This window comes from Rhinopithecus bieti, unplaced genomic scaffold (genome assembly GCF_001698545.2).
Source record: "Rhinopithecus bieti isolate Rb0 unplaced genomic scaffold, ASM169854v2 scaffold_54331, whole genome shotgun sequence".
In the NCBI taxonomy this organism is placed as follows: Eukaryota; Metazoa; Chordata; class Mammalia; order Primates; family Cercopithecidae; genus Rhinopithecus; species Rhinopithecus bieti.
Window position 1 is genome coordinate 718,352 of NW_016821659.1, and position 13,728 is coordinate 732,079.

The window sequence follows — 13,728 nt, forward strand, 5'->3', positions numbered from 1 at the left end:
AAAAAAAAAAATAGCTTCATGAACCCATGGCTCAGTTTATACCAATGATCATAATTATTTTTCCATGCAGAGTCTGCAATTCACTCTAGCAATGGGAGTCTTCTATCTGTGGCTTCTTCGCATCCCTTTCCAACATTACCTGAGACAAGGAGAGAGCTCCCCTTCTTTCTAACACCAGCAGCATGTTCCAGGCTTACCTTACTTCCTGGGTGTCCTGACATCTTGTGTTGACACCCTTCCAACAAACTCTGATTTCCTTTAGAGGAGAACAGCATAGTGGGCCCAAATCTGGGTTTTTTGTTTGTTTTTGAGACAGTCTAACTTTGTCACCCAGGCTGGAGTGCAGTGGTGCAATCTCGGCTCACTGCAACCTGCACCTCCCAAGCTCAAGTGATTCTCCTGCCTCAGCCTCCTGAGTGGCTGGGATTACAGGTGCACGCCACGCCACCCGGGTAATTTTTTTTTTTTTTTTTTAAAGTAGAGACAGGGTTTCACCATGTTGGCCAGGCTGGTCACGAACCCAAATCTGGTTTTAAGACTGAGGATCTGGGCTGGGTGAAGCAGCTCATGTCTTTAATCCCAACACTTTGGGAGGCTGAGGTGGGAGGATAGCTTGAGCCCAGGTGTTGGAGACCAGCTTGGGCAACATGGAGAGACCTCATCTTTAAAAAAGATGTCTGGCAACAGTGCCAGATTCCGTCTCAAAACAAACAAACAAACAAACACACAAAAAAGTTGTGGATCTGAATGTCTTTATGTATAGTGGAAATGGAATTGTCTTGGAGTATAAATTCACAGACTAGTGCTTGTTAGAGACAAGCTTTGTAACCTTTGGCAGTAACTGTGCTGCATCTTCTCTGCACCTGGAGACCTCTCTCCTGCTTCTCCTCCTTACTCTGTGCCCTGGGGCTCCCTGGTGATCTGGCCTCGTTAGTTTTGGCCAGTGGGAGGCGAACCCAGCACTCTTTCTATGGGGTACCAGAGGATTGACGGCGTTCTCTCCACTGAAGACCCTCTCTATGTAGCCACCCCCTTCGAATTCTGGTAACAAGCTTCCCTCCCCTTTATACTCAAGCAGAGGTGGGCTCCCAATTCGTACTGACTCCAGGGACATCCATCCATCCCTTGTAGTCGTCCCTAACCCCTGAAACGCTTTTGTCCTTAATTAAACTCTCTTCAATTATCCAGGTTGAGTATGCCATCAAATCCTGCCGGGATCCTAACTGATACCATAGGATTAAGGATGATTTTTTTAAGCCGTTTTTTTAAATGCTTTCTGTATTTCCTAAGCCTTTCACAATGATGATGTTTTCATTTATGAATTTTAAAATGTCATCAAGAAACATTATGAAAAGTCCTTTTGCTGAGAGTCATCTGAGCAACTCGTGTTCCAAGGGGCACATTTTAGGAATGTGGCACAAATCACGTCTAGAAGGAGCTCCTCCTCAAACTTGCAACACTTATCTCTGGATGGCGGGGTGTCAGGTAGCTTCTTTCTTCTATTACTACTATCTAGTATGCGTTTTTACAATGAATGTGTATCATTTTACAAAAGACAGCTTTTTTTTTTTTTTTTTTTTTTTTGAGATGCAATCTCACTGGTCAGGTTGGAGTGCAGTGGTGTGATCTCGGCTCACTGTAGCCTCTATCTCCCCCAGCTCAGGTGATCCTCCCACCTCAGCTCCTCAGCCTCCCCGGGTAGCTGGGCCTACAGGTGTGCATCACCACAACTGGCTTTTGTGTGTGTGTGTGTGTGTGTGTGTGTGTGTGTGTGTGTATTTTTTGTAGAGATGGGGTTTTGCTATGCTTCCCAGGCTAGTCTTGATCTCCTGGTCTCAAGCGATCAGTCAACCTCAGCTTCGCAAGGTATTGCAACCATCAGCCTCCTCACTCGCCCATTTTTTTTTTTTTTTGAGACAGAGTCTCGCTCTGTTGTCCAGACTGGAGTGCAGTGGCCCGATCGTGACTCTCTGCAAGCTCCACCTCAGCCTCCCAAGTAGCTGGGACTACAGGTGCCTGCTGCCATGCCCGGCTAATTTTTTTTTCTTTTTTCTTTTTGTATTTTTAGTAGAGACGGGGTTTCACCATGTTGGCCAGGATGGTCTCAATCTCCTGACCTCATGATGCACCCGCCTCAGCCTCCCAAAGTGCTGGGATTACAGGCGTGAGCCACCCTGCCCCGGCCTCTTTTTTTTTTTTTTTTTTTTTTTTTTTTTTAGAGCTAGGGCTCAGTCTGCTCAGGCTGGAGTAGTGGTGCAATCATGACTCACTGTAACTGCAAACTCCTGGTCTCAAGTGATGCTCCTGCCACAGCCTCCTGAATAGCTGGGACTACAGCCTTGTACCTGGCTTGTACCTTGTAACCATGCCTGGCTAATTTATTTTACTTTTTATTTTTTGTAGAGACATGGTCTCGCTATGCTTCCCAGGCTGGTCTCCAACTCCTGGCCTCAATCCATCTTCCCAACTCAGTGTCCCAAAGTGCTGAGATTACAGGTATGAGCCACCACATCCAGCCATAAAAATATACAATTTTACAAATAGATTTCTGAGGGAAATGTGCACTTTTTGATGCTTAAAAGCAAAGGTCAGCTAACTTCTTCTGTAAATGGCCAGAGAGTAAATGTTTTAGTGTTTGAAGGCCAAGAGACAGACTCAAGATACCATGTAGGTACTTATATAACAAGAGAGAAAATAAATTTCCACACATTCTTGTTGACAAAAAGTGGCGCGATCTCTGCTCACTGCAACCTCCGCCTCCCAGGTTCAAGCGATTCTCCTGACTCAGCCTCCCGAACTGCTGAGATTACAGGTGTGAGCCACCATGCCTGGCCGAGTACAATTTTTATGTGGGTCTACTAATGAGAATAACATAATTCTTTTTTGGGAAATAACATGTCACTTAATGTTAGTGTTTCTTATCATCCAGACTGATTGCAAACATTCATCTATTAATGTTGATCTGTAATGAGATTTTACATATTTCTTCTTCGAAAATGTAGATGGGCACTGTCAAATACTGACATGAATGCACGAGCACATGATTTCAATTGATCTTCGAAGGCATTTATATGATTAGAATCTTCTCTTGATATTTGCCTTTTAATGTCATTACATTGCAGATTAATCACTTCTAATTGAAGGTTAGAGGGAAGCTCTTCAATTGCAAAGTTAAATGAATTTTGAAATGTAGAACTGTCCTTTTTACTTACACTAATGTCTGACAAAGTCTGCTGGAACTGTATTTTGAGCTCTGAAAATACATCTGCTGCAAATTTATGTAAAAATAGAGATCTTACTTTTGTTTTACCTTTTGTCAGCACAGGAAGTGTATTAAGCAGGTCAATATCACTTGTGAGTCAAACAAAGTTAGTTGTTGAAATGACTTCATCACAGTGTAAGTTTCACACATAAGCACCATTTTGCCTTATAATTTTAGGTTGAATTCATTAAGAAACAGTATCAGGCAACCAACTTCATTTCTGTACAGACCATGAATTAACAACCATCTAACCTAACAACCACTTTTTTTTTTTTGACAGCGTCTTGCTCTGTTGCCCAGGCTGGAGTGCAGTGGTACGATCTCAGCTCACTGCAACCTCCACCTCCCGGGTTCAAGTGATTCTCCTGCCTCAGCCTCATGAGTAGCTGGGATCACAGGCATGCACCACCATGCCCAGCTAATTTTTTTTTTTTTTTTTTTTTTTTGTATTTTCAGTAGAGACGGGGTTTCACCATGTTGGCCAGGCTGGTCTTGAACTCCTGACCTCAGGTGATCCACCTGCCTTGGCTTCCCAGAGTGCTGGGATTACAGGCGTGAGCCACCGCGCCCATCCAACAACCACTTTTAAAACAAATCCTTAACCACAAACACACATTTTAAAGCACATGGTTTTACAGATGCTGGTGAGAATGGGGAGAAAAGGGAACTCTGATATGCTGTTAGGTAAACTAGTACAGCTGCTATGGAGAATAACATGGAGGTTCCTCAGAAAACTACAAGTAGAACTACTCCCATGATCTAGCAATCCCATTACTTAAAATCTATCCAAAGGAAAGGAAACCATTATATCAAAGAGACATCTGCACCCTCATGTTTATAGCTGCACTATTCAGAATAGCCAATATGGAATTGACCTATGTGTCCAACAACAGATGAATGAATAAGGAAAACGTGGTATATGTACACAATGGAATGCTATTCAGCCACAAAAAAACAATGAAATCCTGTTATTCACAGCAACTTGGATGGAATTGGAGGATATTAAGTGAAATAAGCCAGGAACAGAAAGGTAAACACCACATGTTCTCAGTCACATGTGGGACCTAGAACACGTTGATGTAACAGAAGTAAAAGGTAGAACAGAGGATGCCAAAAGCTGGGAAGGGGAGGGGAAGGTGGTGACAGGGAGGGATTTGTTAAAGGATTCAAGATTATAGTCAGATAGGAGGACTAAGTACTAGGGTTTCACACTGCTGTAGGGTGACGATAGTTAACAATAATAGACCAGGCGTGGTGGCTCATGCCTGTAATCCCAGCACTTTGGGAGGCCAAGGCAGGCAGATTGCCTGAGTTCAGGAGCTTGAGACCAGCCTGGGCAACATGGTGAAACCCCCACTCTACTAAAATACAAAAAATTTGCCAGGCTTGGTGGCATGCACCTGTAATCCCAGCTATTTGGGAGGCTGAGGCAGAATTGCTTGACGCAGGAGGTGGAGGTGGCAGTGAGCTGAGATGGCGCCATTGCACTCCAGCCTGGGCGACAGAGCAAGACTCCATCACACACACACAAAATAAGAGTAATAATACATAGTTTCAAATAGCTGGAGGGAGGATTGAACCTTCCCAACACAAAGAAGTAAATGTTTGATATGATGGATATGCTGATTACCCTAATTTGAAATCATTATACATCATACGCATGAAACATGACTGTGCACCCTATAAATATGTACAATTATTGTCAATTAAAATAATACAACTTAAAAACACATGGTCTTAAACATGATTGTTTTTGCACACTCTGAAGCATATATTTTGTGTCCTGACATCATGTCATAAGTGAAAAGATAACAGTGACTTTCATTATTACCGCTCCAAATGCATGAATGCTCAATAACCTGTGATCTATTTTCCATAATTCACGTTTATAAAAAGTAACTTTGGAACTTCAGTCATTGTCAGCCAGCAGACAGTTTTTCCCGCTCCACAATTAAATAAGTCAGAATTTTTGGAAGTACAAGTTGTTTGGGAGCTCCCTACACATTGCCACTGGATAAGAAGACCTGAAACCCAGCCGGGTGTGGTGACTCACACATATAATCCCAGCACTTTGGGAAGCCGAGGCGGGCGGATCACCTGAGGTCAGTAGTTCGAGACCAGCCTGGCCAACATAGTGAAACCCTGTCTCTACTAAAAATATAAAAATTAGCCGGCCATGGTGGCTTATACCTGTGGTCCCAGTTACTCAGTAGGCTGAGGCAGGAGAATCACTGGAACCTGGGGCGGGGAGGCTGCAGTGAGCCAAGATGGTGCCACTGCACTCCAGCCTGGGTGACAGAGCGAAACTCTGTCTCAAAAACGAACAAACAAACAAAAACCCTGAAACCTGTCTTTCAGCAGAGGGATTTTAGTGAATTAGTATCAATTTTAGTGAATTAGTCATCACTTCCTTTTCTCCTTGGAGAGCTGACACAGGACAGGAAGACTAAGTGCTCTTTCTGATATCTTAAGATCCCTTTCAGGAAACCCATTCTGTTGGTCTTTCTTAAGGTGTGATAAAGCTTGTCCAGCCTTCACACTGTATAAAGTTCTCTTTTATACACCCATGTATCAGCAGAGCTGCCCTGTAGGTAGGATTCTTACTCCCACGTGGCTAGTGAGTAGCAAGCAAGGCCACAAGTAAGGTCTTTGGGTGCTGTCTGTTCTTCCAGGAGAGTCACTTTGATATGAGAAAGGGGTTGGGGAAAGACGCCTGAGCCTGGGCGTGGTCTGGGAGAGAAGCACTTTTAGGGTGCTGCAACCACATCTTATTTCTTGTGCCATTTTGCTCAGGGCCAGCCCGAAGTGAGAATGGCTTTTCTCGGTCAATTCCCAGTTTTGCCACCATCATCCTTACCCGAATCCTAGTAAGTCTATTCTCCACTGAACTGAACCGAGTGCAGCTGACGGCAGGCACGCGGTGCCCCATTTGCCACCCCAGGGAGGCCGAGCAGCGGCGAGTGTGTGGCCACGGCCCCTCCACTCCAGCAAACCCACGGTGTGTGGCCACGGCCCCTCCACTCCCAGCAAACCCACGGTGTGTGGCCACGGCCCCTCCACTCCCAGCAAACCCACGGTGTGTGGCCACGGCCCCTCCACTCCCAGCAAACCCACGGTGTGTGGCCACGGCCCCTCCACTCCCAGCAAACCACGGTGTGTGGCCACGGCCCCTCCACTCCCAGCAAACCCACGGTGTGTGGCCACGGCCCCTCCACTCCCAGCAAACCCACGGTGTGTGGCCACGGCCCCTCCACTCCCAGCAAACCCACGGGGGCCTGGGTGCGGACAGAGACCCGCTGTGCGGAGGCCGCGGCCCCTGCAAGCTGAGCCACCGGGGTTTGGGCGGGGAGGAGCTTGTACTGGGTGGGCGGGGAGGAGCCCGGACGGCGGGAGCGGCTGCGGCGCGCGGCTGCCCTCGGAGCCGCGTGCTGGGGGTCCTAGGGGCCCCCCGCGCCCAGCCAGACTTCAGACGCTCAGCCAACCATGGTCTGTAACCCAGGAAAAGGGAGCAGGGCCACTCCCGCGCGCGGCCCCAGCGCTGAACCGGACGCCCCCACTCTGCCGGGAAAAAGGCAGTGGCGGTCAGGCCGCGCTGTCTCTTTAAGACCGTGTTCCTCCTAACACCGAAGGTGAGTAACCCGGCCCTGGGTCCCGGGAGACATCCCGAGGTGGAATGGGCCCTCGGCCTCCTACGGGTAGGCGGGTGAGAGTACAAGTCTCTGGGCGTGGCATCTGGGGAAGTTATGAATGGGGGGAGGGGCGGGTTCCGAGTTGAACCAAAGCCCCCAGGTACCTTGTGCATTTTAACAGGGCTCCTGGACAGGGCGGGGAGACTAACTAAGCAAGGCCAAGTTCCAAAGGGAGGAGAGTCCCAGCTGGTTTCAGCGTCCACACGGTGCAGTCCTTCATGAATCTCGGTAAGCGCGGTAGCTTGTGAATTAGGGTGAATGGCAGAAGCTCGGGCTTCACGGGTGGGTGGGGAGGCAGTGGAACTGAGCCCTGCGGCTGTCAGGTAGGCCTTGGGCACCGGGTTCTGCAGACAGTTTTCTGGACTAAGACGTGAAGTTAGCCTGCCCACACACTGGGTATCCACTGGCCCCTTAGGAGCTCAGAGGGTACCGTAGCAAGCAGCTGGCAGCACTGTGCCTCCCTGGCACTCCCTGGCAGAGAGGGAGAGGCTGAGTGATGAGGCTCACTGCATTTTGGGTGAGCAGAATAAAGACTGTGAAGTCACAGAGGAAGTGGAATGCTACAGCTGGCTGCCGGGGCAGAGGAAAGGTGTCACCCAGGCAGGCTCGGGGCTTTCTGGCTATGAAAGGAGCCTCTGGGATCAGCAGGGCACGTCTGGTGCCCATGGTTGACTGATGAGTCGGGTGAGGCCACCCTACCACAAGGGTCCCCCTCCCTATCCTACACAGGAATGAAAACAGTCCCATGTCCACTTTCTGGAAGCCTAAATACCACCCACACCATGTGGAAGGAAAGCAGGAGAGAGACTGAGGGGCACATCCTGCCACCCTCTTTTCTCTCGAACCTCCTCCCAGGCCGACACCCTTGCTGTGTCCAAGCCAAGCTCTGTGGGCTTTCTGTTTCTCCTGAGTAGTTGATTTTCAGAATTTGGGGTACCAGGGCTCTGGGGAGTGTGAGCTAGAGAGCCGATGAGTCTGGAAGATGACCACTGACTCCTACTCTCCCACTTCTCCAGATGCAGAGGCCTCCATGGCTGTGATAAGCCTGCTGTTCTTGGCAGTGATGTATGTTGTTCACCACCCCCTGATGGTCAGTGACCGGATGGACCTGGACACATTAGCCAGGAGTCGGCAGCTGGAGAAGCGAATGAGCGAGGAGATGCGCCTGCTAGAGATGGAGTTTGAAGAGAGAAAGCAAGCAGCTGAGCAGAAGCAGAAGGCAGAGAACTTGTGGAGAGGAGACACATCCAGCGACCAGTTAGTGCTGGGGAAGAAAGACATGGGGTGGCCGTTCCAGGCCGATGGCCAGGAGGGGCCTCTGGGCTGGATGCTGGGAAACCTGTGGAACACTGGCCTCTTTTGCCTTTTTCTCGTCTTTGAGCTCCTGCGACAGAACATGCAGCAAGAGCCGGCCTTTGATTCCAGCAGTGAGGAGGAGGAGGAGGAAGTCCATGTTGTCCCTGTCACCTCTTACAACTGGCTTACTGACTTCCCCTCCCAGGAGGCCCTGGACTCCTTTTACAAACACTACGTCCAAAATGCCATCCGTGACCTGCCTTGCACCTGTGAGTTTGTGGAGAGTTTTGTGGATGATCTCATCGAGGCCTGTCGAGTGCTCAGCCGCCAGGAGGCTCACCCACAATTGGAAGACTGCCTGGGCATCGGGGCTGCCTTTGAGAAATGGGGAACCCTCCATGAGACCCAGAAATTGGATATCCTGGTGCCCATCGTCCCCCCGCAGGGCACCATGTTTGTCCTGGAAATGAAGGACCCGGCCCTGGGCCGCCGCTGTGGCTGTGTGCTGGTGGAGTCAGAATGTGTGTGCAAGCGTGAGAAACTCCTTGGGGACGTGCTGTGCCTGGTGCACCACCACAGGGAACCCTCAGCAGTCTTGGGGAAGTGTAGCAGCTCCATCAAGGCAGCTCTCTGCACTGGCCTCCACCTAGACGTGTGCAAGACTGTGCAGTGGTTCCGGAACATGATGGGCAATGCCTGGGCCCTTGTGGCCCACAAGTATGACTTTAAACTCAGTCTCCCACCATCTCCCACCTCCTGCAAGCTCAGGCTAGACTATCGCTCAGGCCGCTTTCTCTCAATCCACTTGGTCCTGGGGGTGCAACGAGAAGACACCTTGGTCTACCTGGTGAGTCAGGCTCCTGACCAGGAGCAGCTCACCAGTGTGGACTGGCCTGAGTCCTTTGTGGCCTGTGAGCACTTGTTCCTGAAGCTGGTGGGGCGCTTTGCCCCCGAGAACACCTGTCACCTCAAGTGCCTCCAGATCATTTTAAGTCTCCGGCAGCATCAGAGCTTACCCCACGGAGCATCCCGCCCCATCCTCACATCTTACCACTTTAAAACAGCTCTCATGCACCTCTTGTTACGGCTGCCCCTCACGGACTGGGCCCACAACATGCTCTCTCAGCGGCTCCAGGACATTCTCTGGTTCTTGGGCCGTGGCCTCCAGCAAAGGTCCCTCCATCATTTCCTCATTGGTAACAGTTCTCTGCCCCTGACCATCCCGATCCCTAAGACATTTAGGAGTGCTGAGCCTGTCAATCTCTTCCAGCACCTGGTGCTCAACCCCAAGGCACATTCACAGGCAGTGGAAGAGTTCCAAAACCTTCTGACCCAGGTGAAAACTCTGCCTCGTGCCCCACTGGCTGCAGCACCTTGATGTAAAGACCATTTAAAAAAAAAACAGATGAAGGTATTTCTAATTCCTTGGGCTACACAAGTGTTTATTTTTCAGATCTATCAGTGGCATATGTGACCTTCACCTTGCCAGTGGGGGCTATGATAAGACACCTTAGGGAGTGTGTGAGGTGGTGATGAGGATGGGCCTAATGACCCTGTGGGGCCTAATCAAGGCTGGGTCATCTGAGGTTTTGTTCTGCTAACTTTCATCATGACCCAGAGAAGGCCGAGGGTAGCGGATGTTATGGGAGGATCTTGCTGCTAAGGAGGTGAAATCCAGAGGGGTACTGTGAAGTTGTGTTTTTGTATCAACACTGGAAGCGAGAGAACCAGAGAATACCTTCATTCCAGCTTATTCCTTTTTGTGATTGACTCCCAGGTGTGTTCTCTGTGAATTGGTTTCCTTGTTGAACTGTTAGCTTAATTCTCATCCGAGCTGGTGGCACTCCATTTTATCCCAAATACTGTGAAGGGCAACTTCTCCTACTTTAGGATCTAATTTTTCAAACCTTCACTATGTTGAAAATATAACCAAGGCCGGGCGCGGTGGCTCACGCCTGTTAATCCCAGCACTTTGGGAGGCCGAGGTGGGTGGATCACCTGAGCTCAGGAGTTCAAGACCACCCCAGGCAACATGGTAAAACCCCGTCTCTGCTGAAATACAAAAAATTAGCTGGGCATGGTGATGCGTGCCTGCAGCCCCAGCTACTTGGGAGGCTGAGGCACGAGAATCACTTAAGCTCCAGTGGTGGAGGCTGCTGCAGTGAGTTGAGATCCCACCACTGCACTTCAGCTTGGGCTACAGAGTGAGACTCCGTCTCAAAAAAACAAAAAGAAAATATAAACAAGATGTTTACATTCCATTTTCTTAACTTAGCTCTATTTTCATATGACAAGAGAGTTGTTTTTATCCATCTGAAAAAACTACCTAATTTATTCACATTGATTCACATATATTGTCAGTAGTAACCTGTCTCATAATTGAGATAATGTGTTTACTATAATCAATGAAATGGCTAACATCTGATGACCTTTTTAGGGCCCGGAGGCAACATTATAAAGGCCTTCACAAGGACAATCTTTTTGGGGGCTCTGAGATGAACAGTTGCTTTGTTTTTTGTGGGGAGCCACTTGTTAAGTGTCAAGAAGGTTTAGCTGCCATGTTTAGCTGTGCTTTTTCTGTCTGGTCATGCCTCCTCTGTATTTTTTTTTTTTTTTTTTTCAAAAATGACAAAGAGATTACTTGAACTGTGTGTGTGGTTTTGAAAGGGGTCCTCACCATCCAGGCTCACTGCCAGGTTTGTATAGGAAAGGATTGGGAAGCAGTCCAGCTCTAAAGTTGTGATTCTAGAGATATGATTGGTGTGTTTTTCCCTGTTTTCAAAACCATGGGATGCTGAGGAGGAGTGTTAAGAAATGCAGCTATAGTTATGGGTGTGGTTGTTTTGGAAACGCCAATGCTGTTCTGTCTGCACTGCCAAGAAGATCTGCTGGGGAGGGTAACCTGTCCCCAATGAACTTGACCTCAGCAAGGATCAGATGCTGGCCGTTATGGGCTTCAGTCATAGAATACACACCCTCCCCTCCAGCAAAAATAAATTTAAAATGTCCCAAAGTCGGGTGTGGTGGCTCACACCTGTAATCCCAGAACTTTGGGAGGCTGAGGTGGGCAGATCACTTGAGCCCAGGGGTTCAAGACCAGCCTGGGCAACCCGTCGCGATCCCGTCTCTACAAAAAATGAGCTGGGCATGGTGGCATACACCTGTGGTCCCTGTTACTCTGGAGGTTGAGGCAGAAAGACTGCTTGAGCCCGGAGGTCAAGGCTGTAGTGAGCTCTGATAGTGTCACTGTGCTCCAGTGACCCAGGGCAAAAAAAGACTGTCTCTCAAAAAAAAAATATTGTCCCAGAAGCTGATGCCAGTCAGTATTTGGGGCTCCTAGTGCACAATAGCTACCGTGTTCCCACGTTGCCTGCATCCGTCCGGTACTGCTTTCAAGGCAAGATGCAATCCTGGTGGTTCCCTGCTGGTGGGATTTTGGTGTTCTAGAAACGTCCATATACTTTTTGTTTAGAAAATTATGTGCTGATGTTTTAAGTCAGAGTCAATAAAGGAGGCTATTTTCTGTATACATGGGAATCTCTGCAGTAACACACTCAGCAGATCAGCATTCTCACATGCCTGTTCCCAAGAAGTTCGTGTTACCCTGATAGCTCCATTCAGTACCTCCTGGTGTTGCTCAATGTACTTGGAACGAGTCTGCCTTGTGGTTGCCCAGTGGCATGGCCAGTAGCCAGAAAAGAATAAGAAACATCTAGGTGACTGATTTTCATGGCGCCCAAACCAAAATATCAGCCAAATTAGAAGATCTTAGTGGTTGCAAACAAGCATACACTCTAACAAAAGTCTTCTCAGGTAGGAAGAAGGTGGTATGATTTCTAGGAGTGCATGGTTGTTTCTAGTCTAATAGATAAAAAAGAAAATAAAGGCCGGGCGTGGTGGCTCACACCTGTAATCCCAGCACTTTGGGAGGCCGAGGTGGGCGGATCACTTGAGGTCAAGAGTTCCAAATCACCTGGCCAACATGGCGGAACCCCGTCTCTACTAAAAATTTAAAGACGTTTGCCAGGCGAGGTGGCACACGCCTGTAATCCCAGCTACTCAGGAGGTTGAGGCAGGAGAATCGCTTGAACCCACGAGGCGGAGGTTGCAGTGAGCCGAGATCGTGCCACTGCACTCCAGCCTGGGCGACAGAGCGAGACTGTCTCAAAAAAAAAAAAAAGAAAAAGAAAACATACAGTTAGGATAGTGGGCAGATGACTACAAAGGGAGCGGTCAGCAAAACTTGGGTGGAGCAGAGGGTGCAAGAAAGAGTATTAAACACATACATACACACACACACACAAAAACAAGTAGTAATGGAAAGAACAGACCTGCAGTACTCTGGGAATACTCTTACAATTTTTTTTTTTTTTTTTTTTGAGATGGAGTCTCGCTCTGTCGCCCGGGCTGGAGTGCAGTGGCCGGATCTCAGCTCACTGCAAGCTCCGCCTCCCGGGTTTACGCCATTCTCCTGCCTCAGCCTCCCTAGTAGCTGGGACTACAGGGGCCCACCACCTCGCCCGGCTAGTTTTTTGTATTTTTTAGTAGAGACGGGGTTTCACCGTGTTAGCCAGGATGGTCTCCATCTCCTGACCTCGTGATTCGCCCGTCTCGGCCTCCCAAAGTGCTGGGATTACAGGCTTGAGCCACCGCGCCCGGCCCACTCTTACAATTAAAGAGGAAACCTCCCCAGCTAGGAAGCTAAGCTTTATTCTAAAACAAAACCTGGCTGGCCCCCAGGATACAACAGCAGTTGTAGTAATGGGAATGCTTACTGTTCACTGAGCTTTGCCAGTGTTCGGGACACTGTTCTGATGGCTTTACATCTGGTAACTCATTTAATCTTTACACTGTAACCCCATGAAGTGGGCCCTTCATCCCCTCCATTTTACATGCGAGGAAACTGAGGCGCAGAAAGGGTATGCAACTTCCCCAAGGTCACTTAGCTAGTAAGTGGCAGAACCTGGAAGAAACTATCTGCCATCGCAACCTTTCAGCTTGGTCTTGGAAATAAAACAAGATGTAAGGGTTAAAGGGCTTTGAGAAGCAAAAAGCACTATATTTTAAAAGATGGTATGTTACTGTTTAGAAATTCTAGAAGACAGAAATTGTTGGTTCTTAGCCCAATCTTGAGGTCAAGAATTTCATATCACAGGCAAAAATTAAAGGCATTTGTGCTGGGCACAGTGGCTTGCTCACACCTGTAATCCCAACACTTTGGGAGGCTGAGGTGGGTGGATCACCTGAGGTTGGAAGTTCAAGACCAGCCTGACCAACATGGAGAAATTCTGTCTCTACTAAAATACAAAATTAGCTGGGCGTGGTGGCAGGCGCCTGTAATCCCAGCTACTCGGGAGACGGAGGCAGGAGAATCACTTGAACCCAAGAGGCAGAGGCTGCAGTGAGCTGAGATTGCGCCATTGCACTCCAGCCTGGGCAACAAAGCAAAACACCATCTCAAATTAAAAAAGAAAAAGAAAA

General features: G+C 48.6%; 2 protein-coding genes across 7 annotated transcripts in view; both read left to right on the plus strand.

Annotated features, from left to right (window-relative positions):
• ITPRIPL1 (ITPRIP like 1) overlaps positions 1–9,680 on the plus strand; it is a 29,284-nt gene extending 19,604 nt beyond the window's left edge. The window contains exons 1-5 of one of the 6 annotated variants that reach the window (XM_017860480.1): positions 2,475–2,496; positions 6,056–6,129; positions 6,762–6,891; positions 7,073–7,179; positions 7,968–9,680. In XM_017860480.1, the coding sequence (XP_017715969.1) occupies positions 7,170–7,179; positions 7,968–9,625 (1,668 nt within the window). In that variant the 5' untranslated portion in view covers positions 2,475–2,496; positions 6,056–6,129; positions 6,762–6,891; positions 7,073–7,169 and the 3' untranslated portion in view covers positions 9,626–9,680. Of the gene's footprint in view, positions 1–2,474; positions 2,497–6,055; positions 6,130–6,172; positions 6,261–6,637; positions 6,892–6,940; positions 6,958–7,072; positions 7,180–7,523; positions 7,636–7,967 lie in introns of those variants that run through there. The other 5 variants (XM_017860481.1, XM_017860479.1, XM_017860483.1 and 2 more) reach the window with 5 other exon arrangements.
• The window catches only part of NCAPH (non-SMC condensin I complex subunit H), a 46,699-nt gene continuing 42,611 nt past the window's right edge, over positions 9,641–13,728 (plus strand). The window contains exon 1 of the mRNA XM_017860477.1: positions 9,641–9,658. The gene's annotated coding sequence lies outside the window, so the exon portion shown is untranslated. The remainder of the gene's footprint in view (positions 9,659–13,728) is intronic.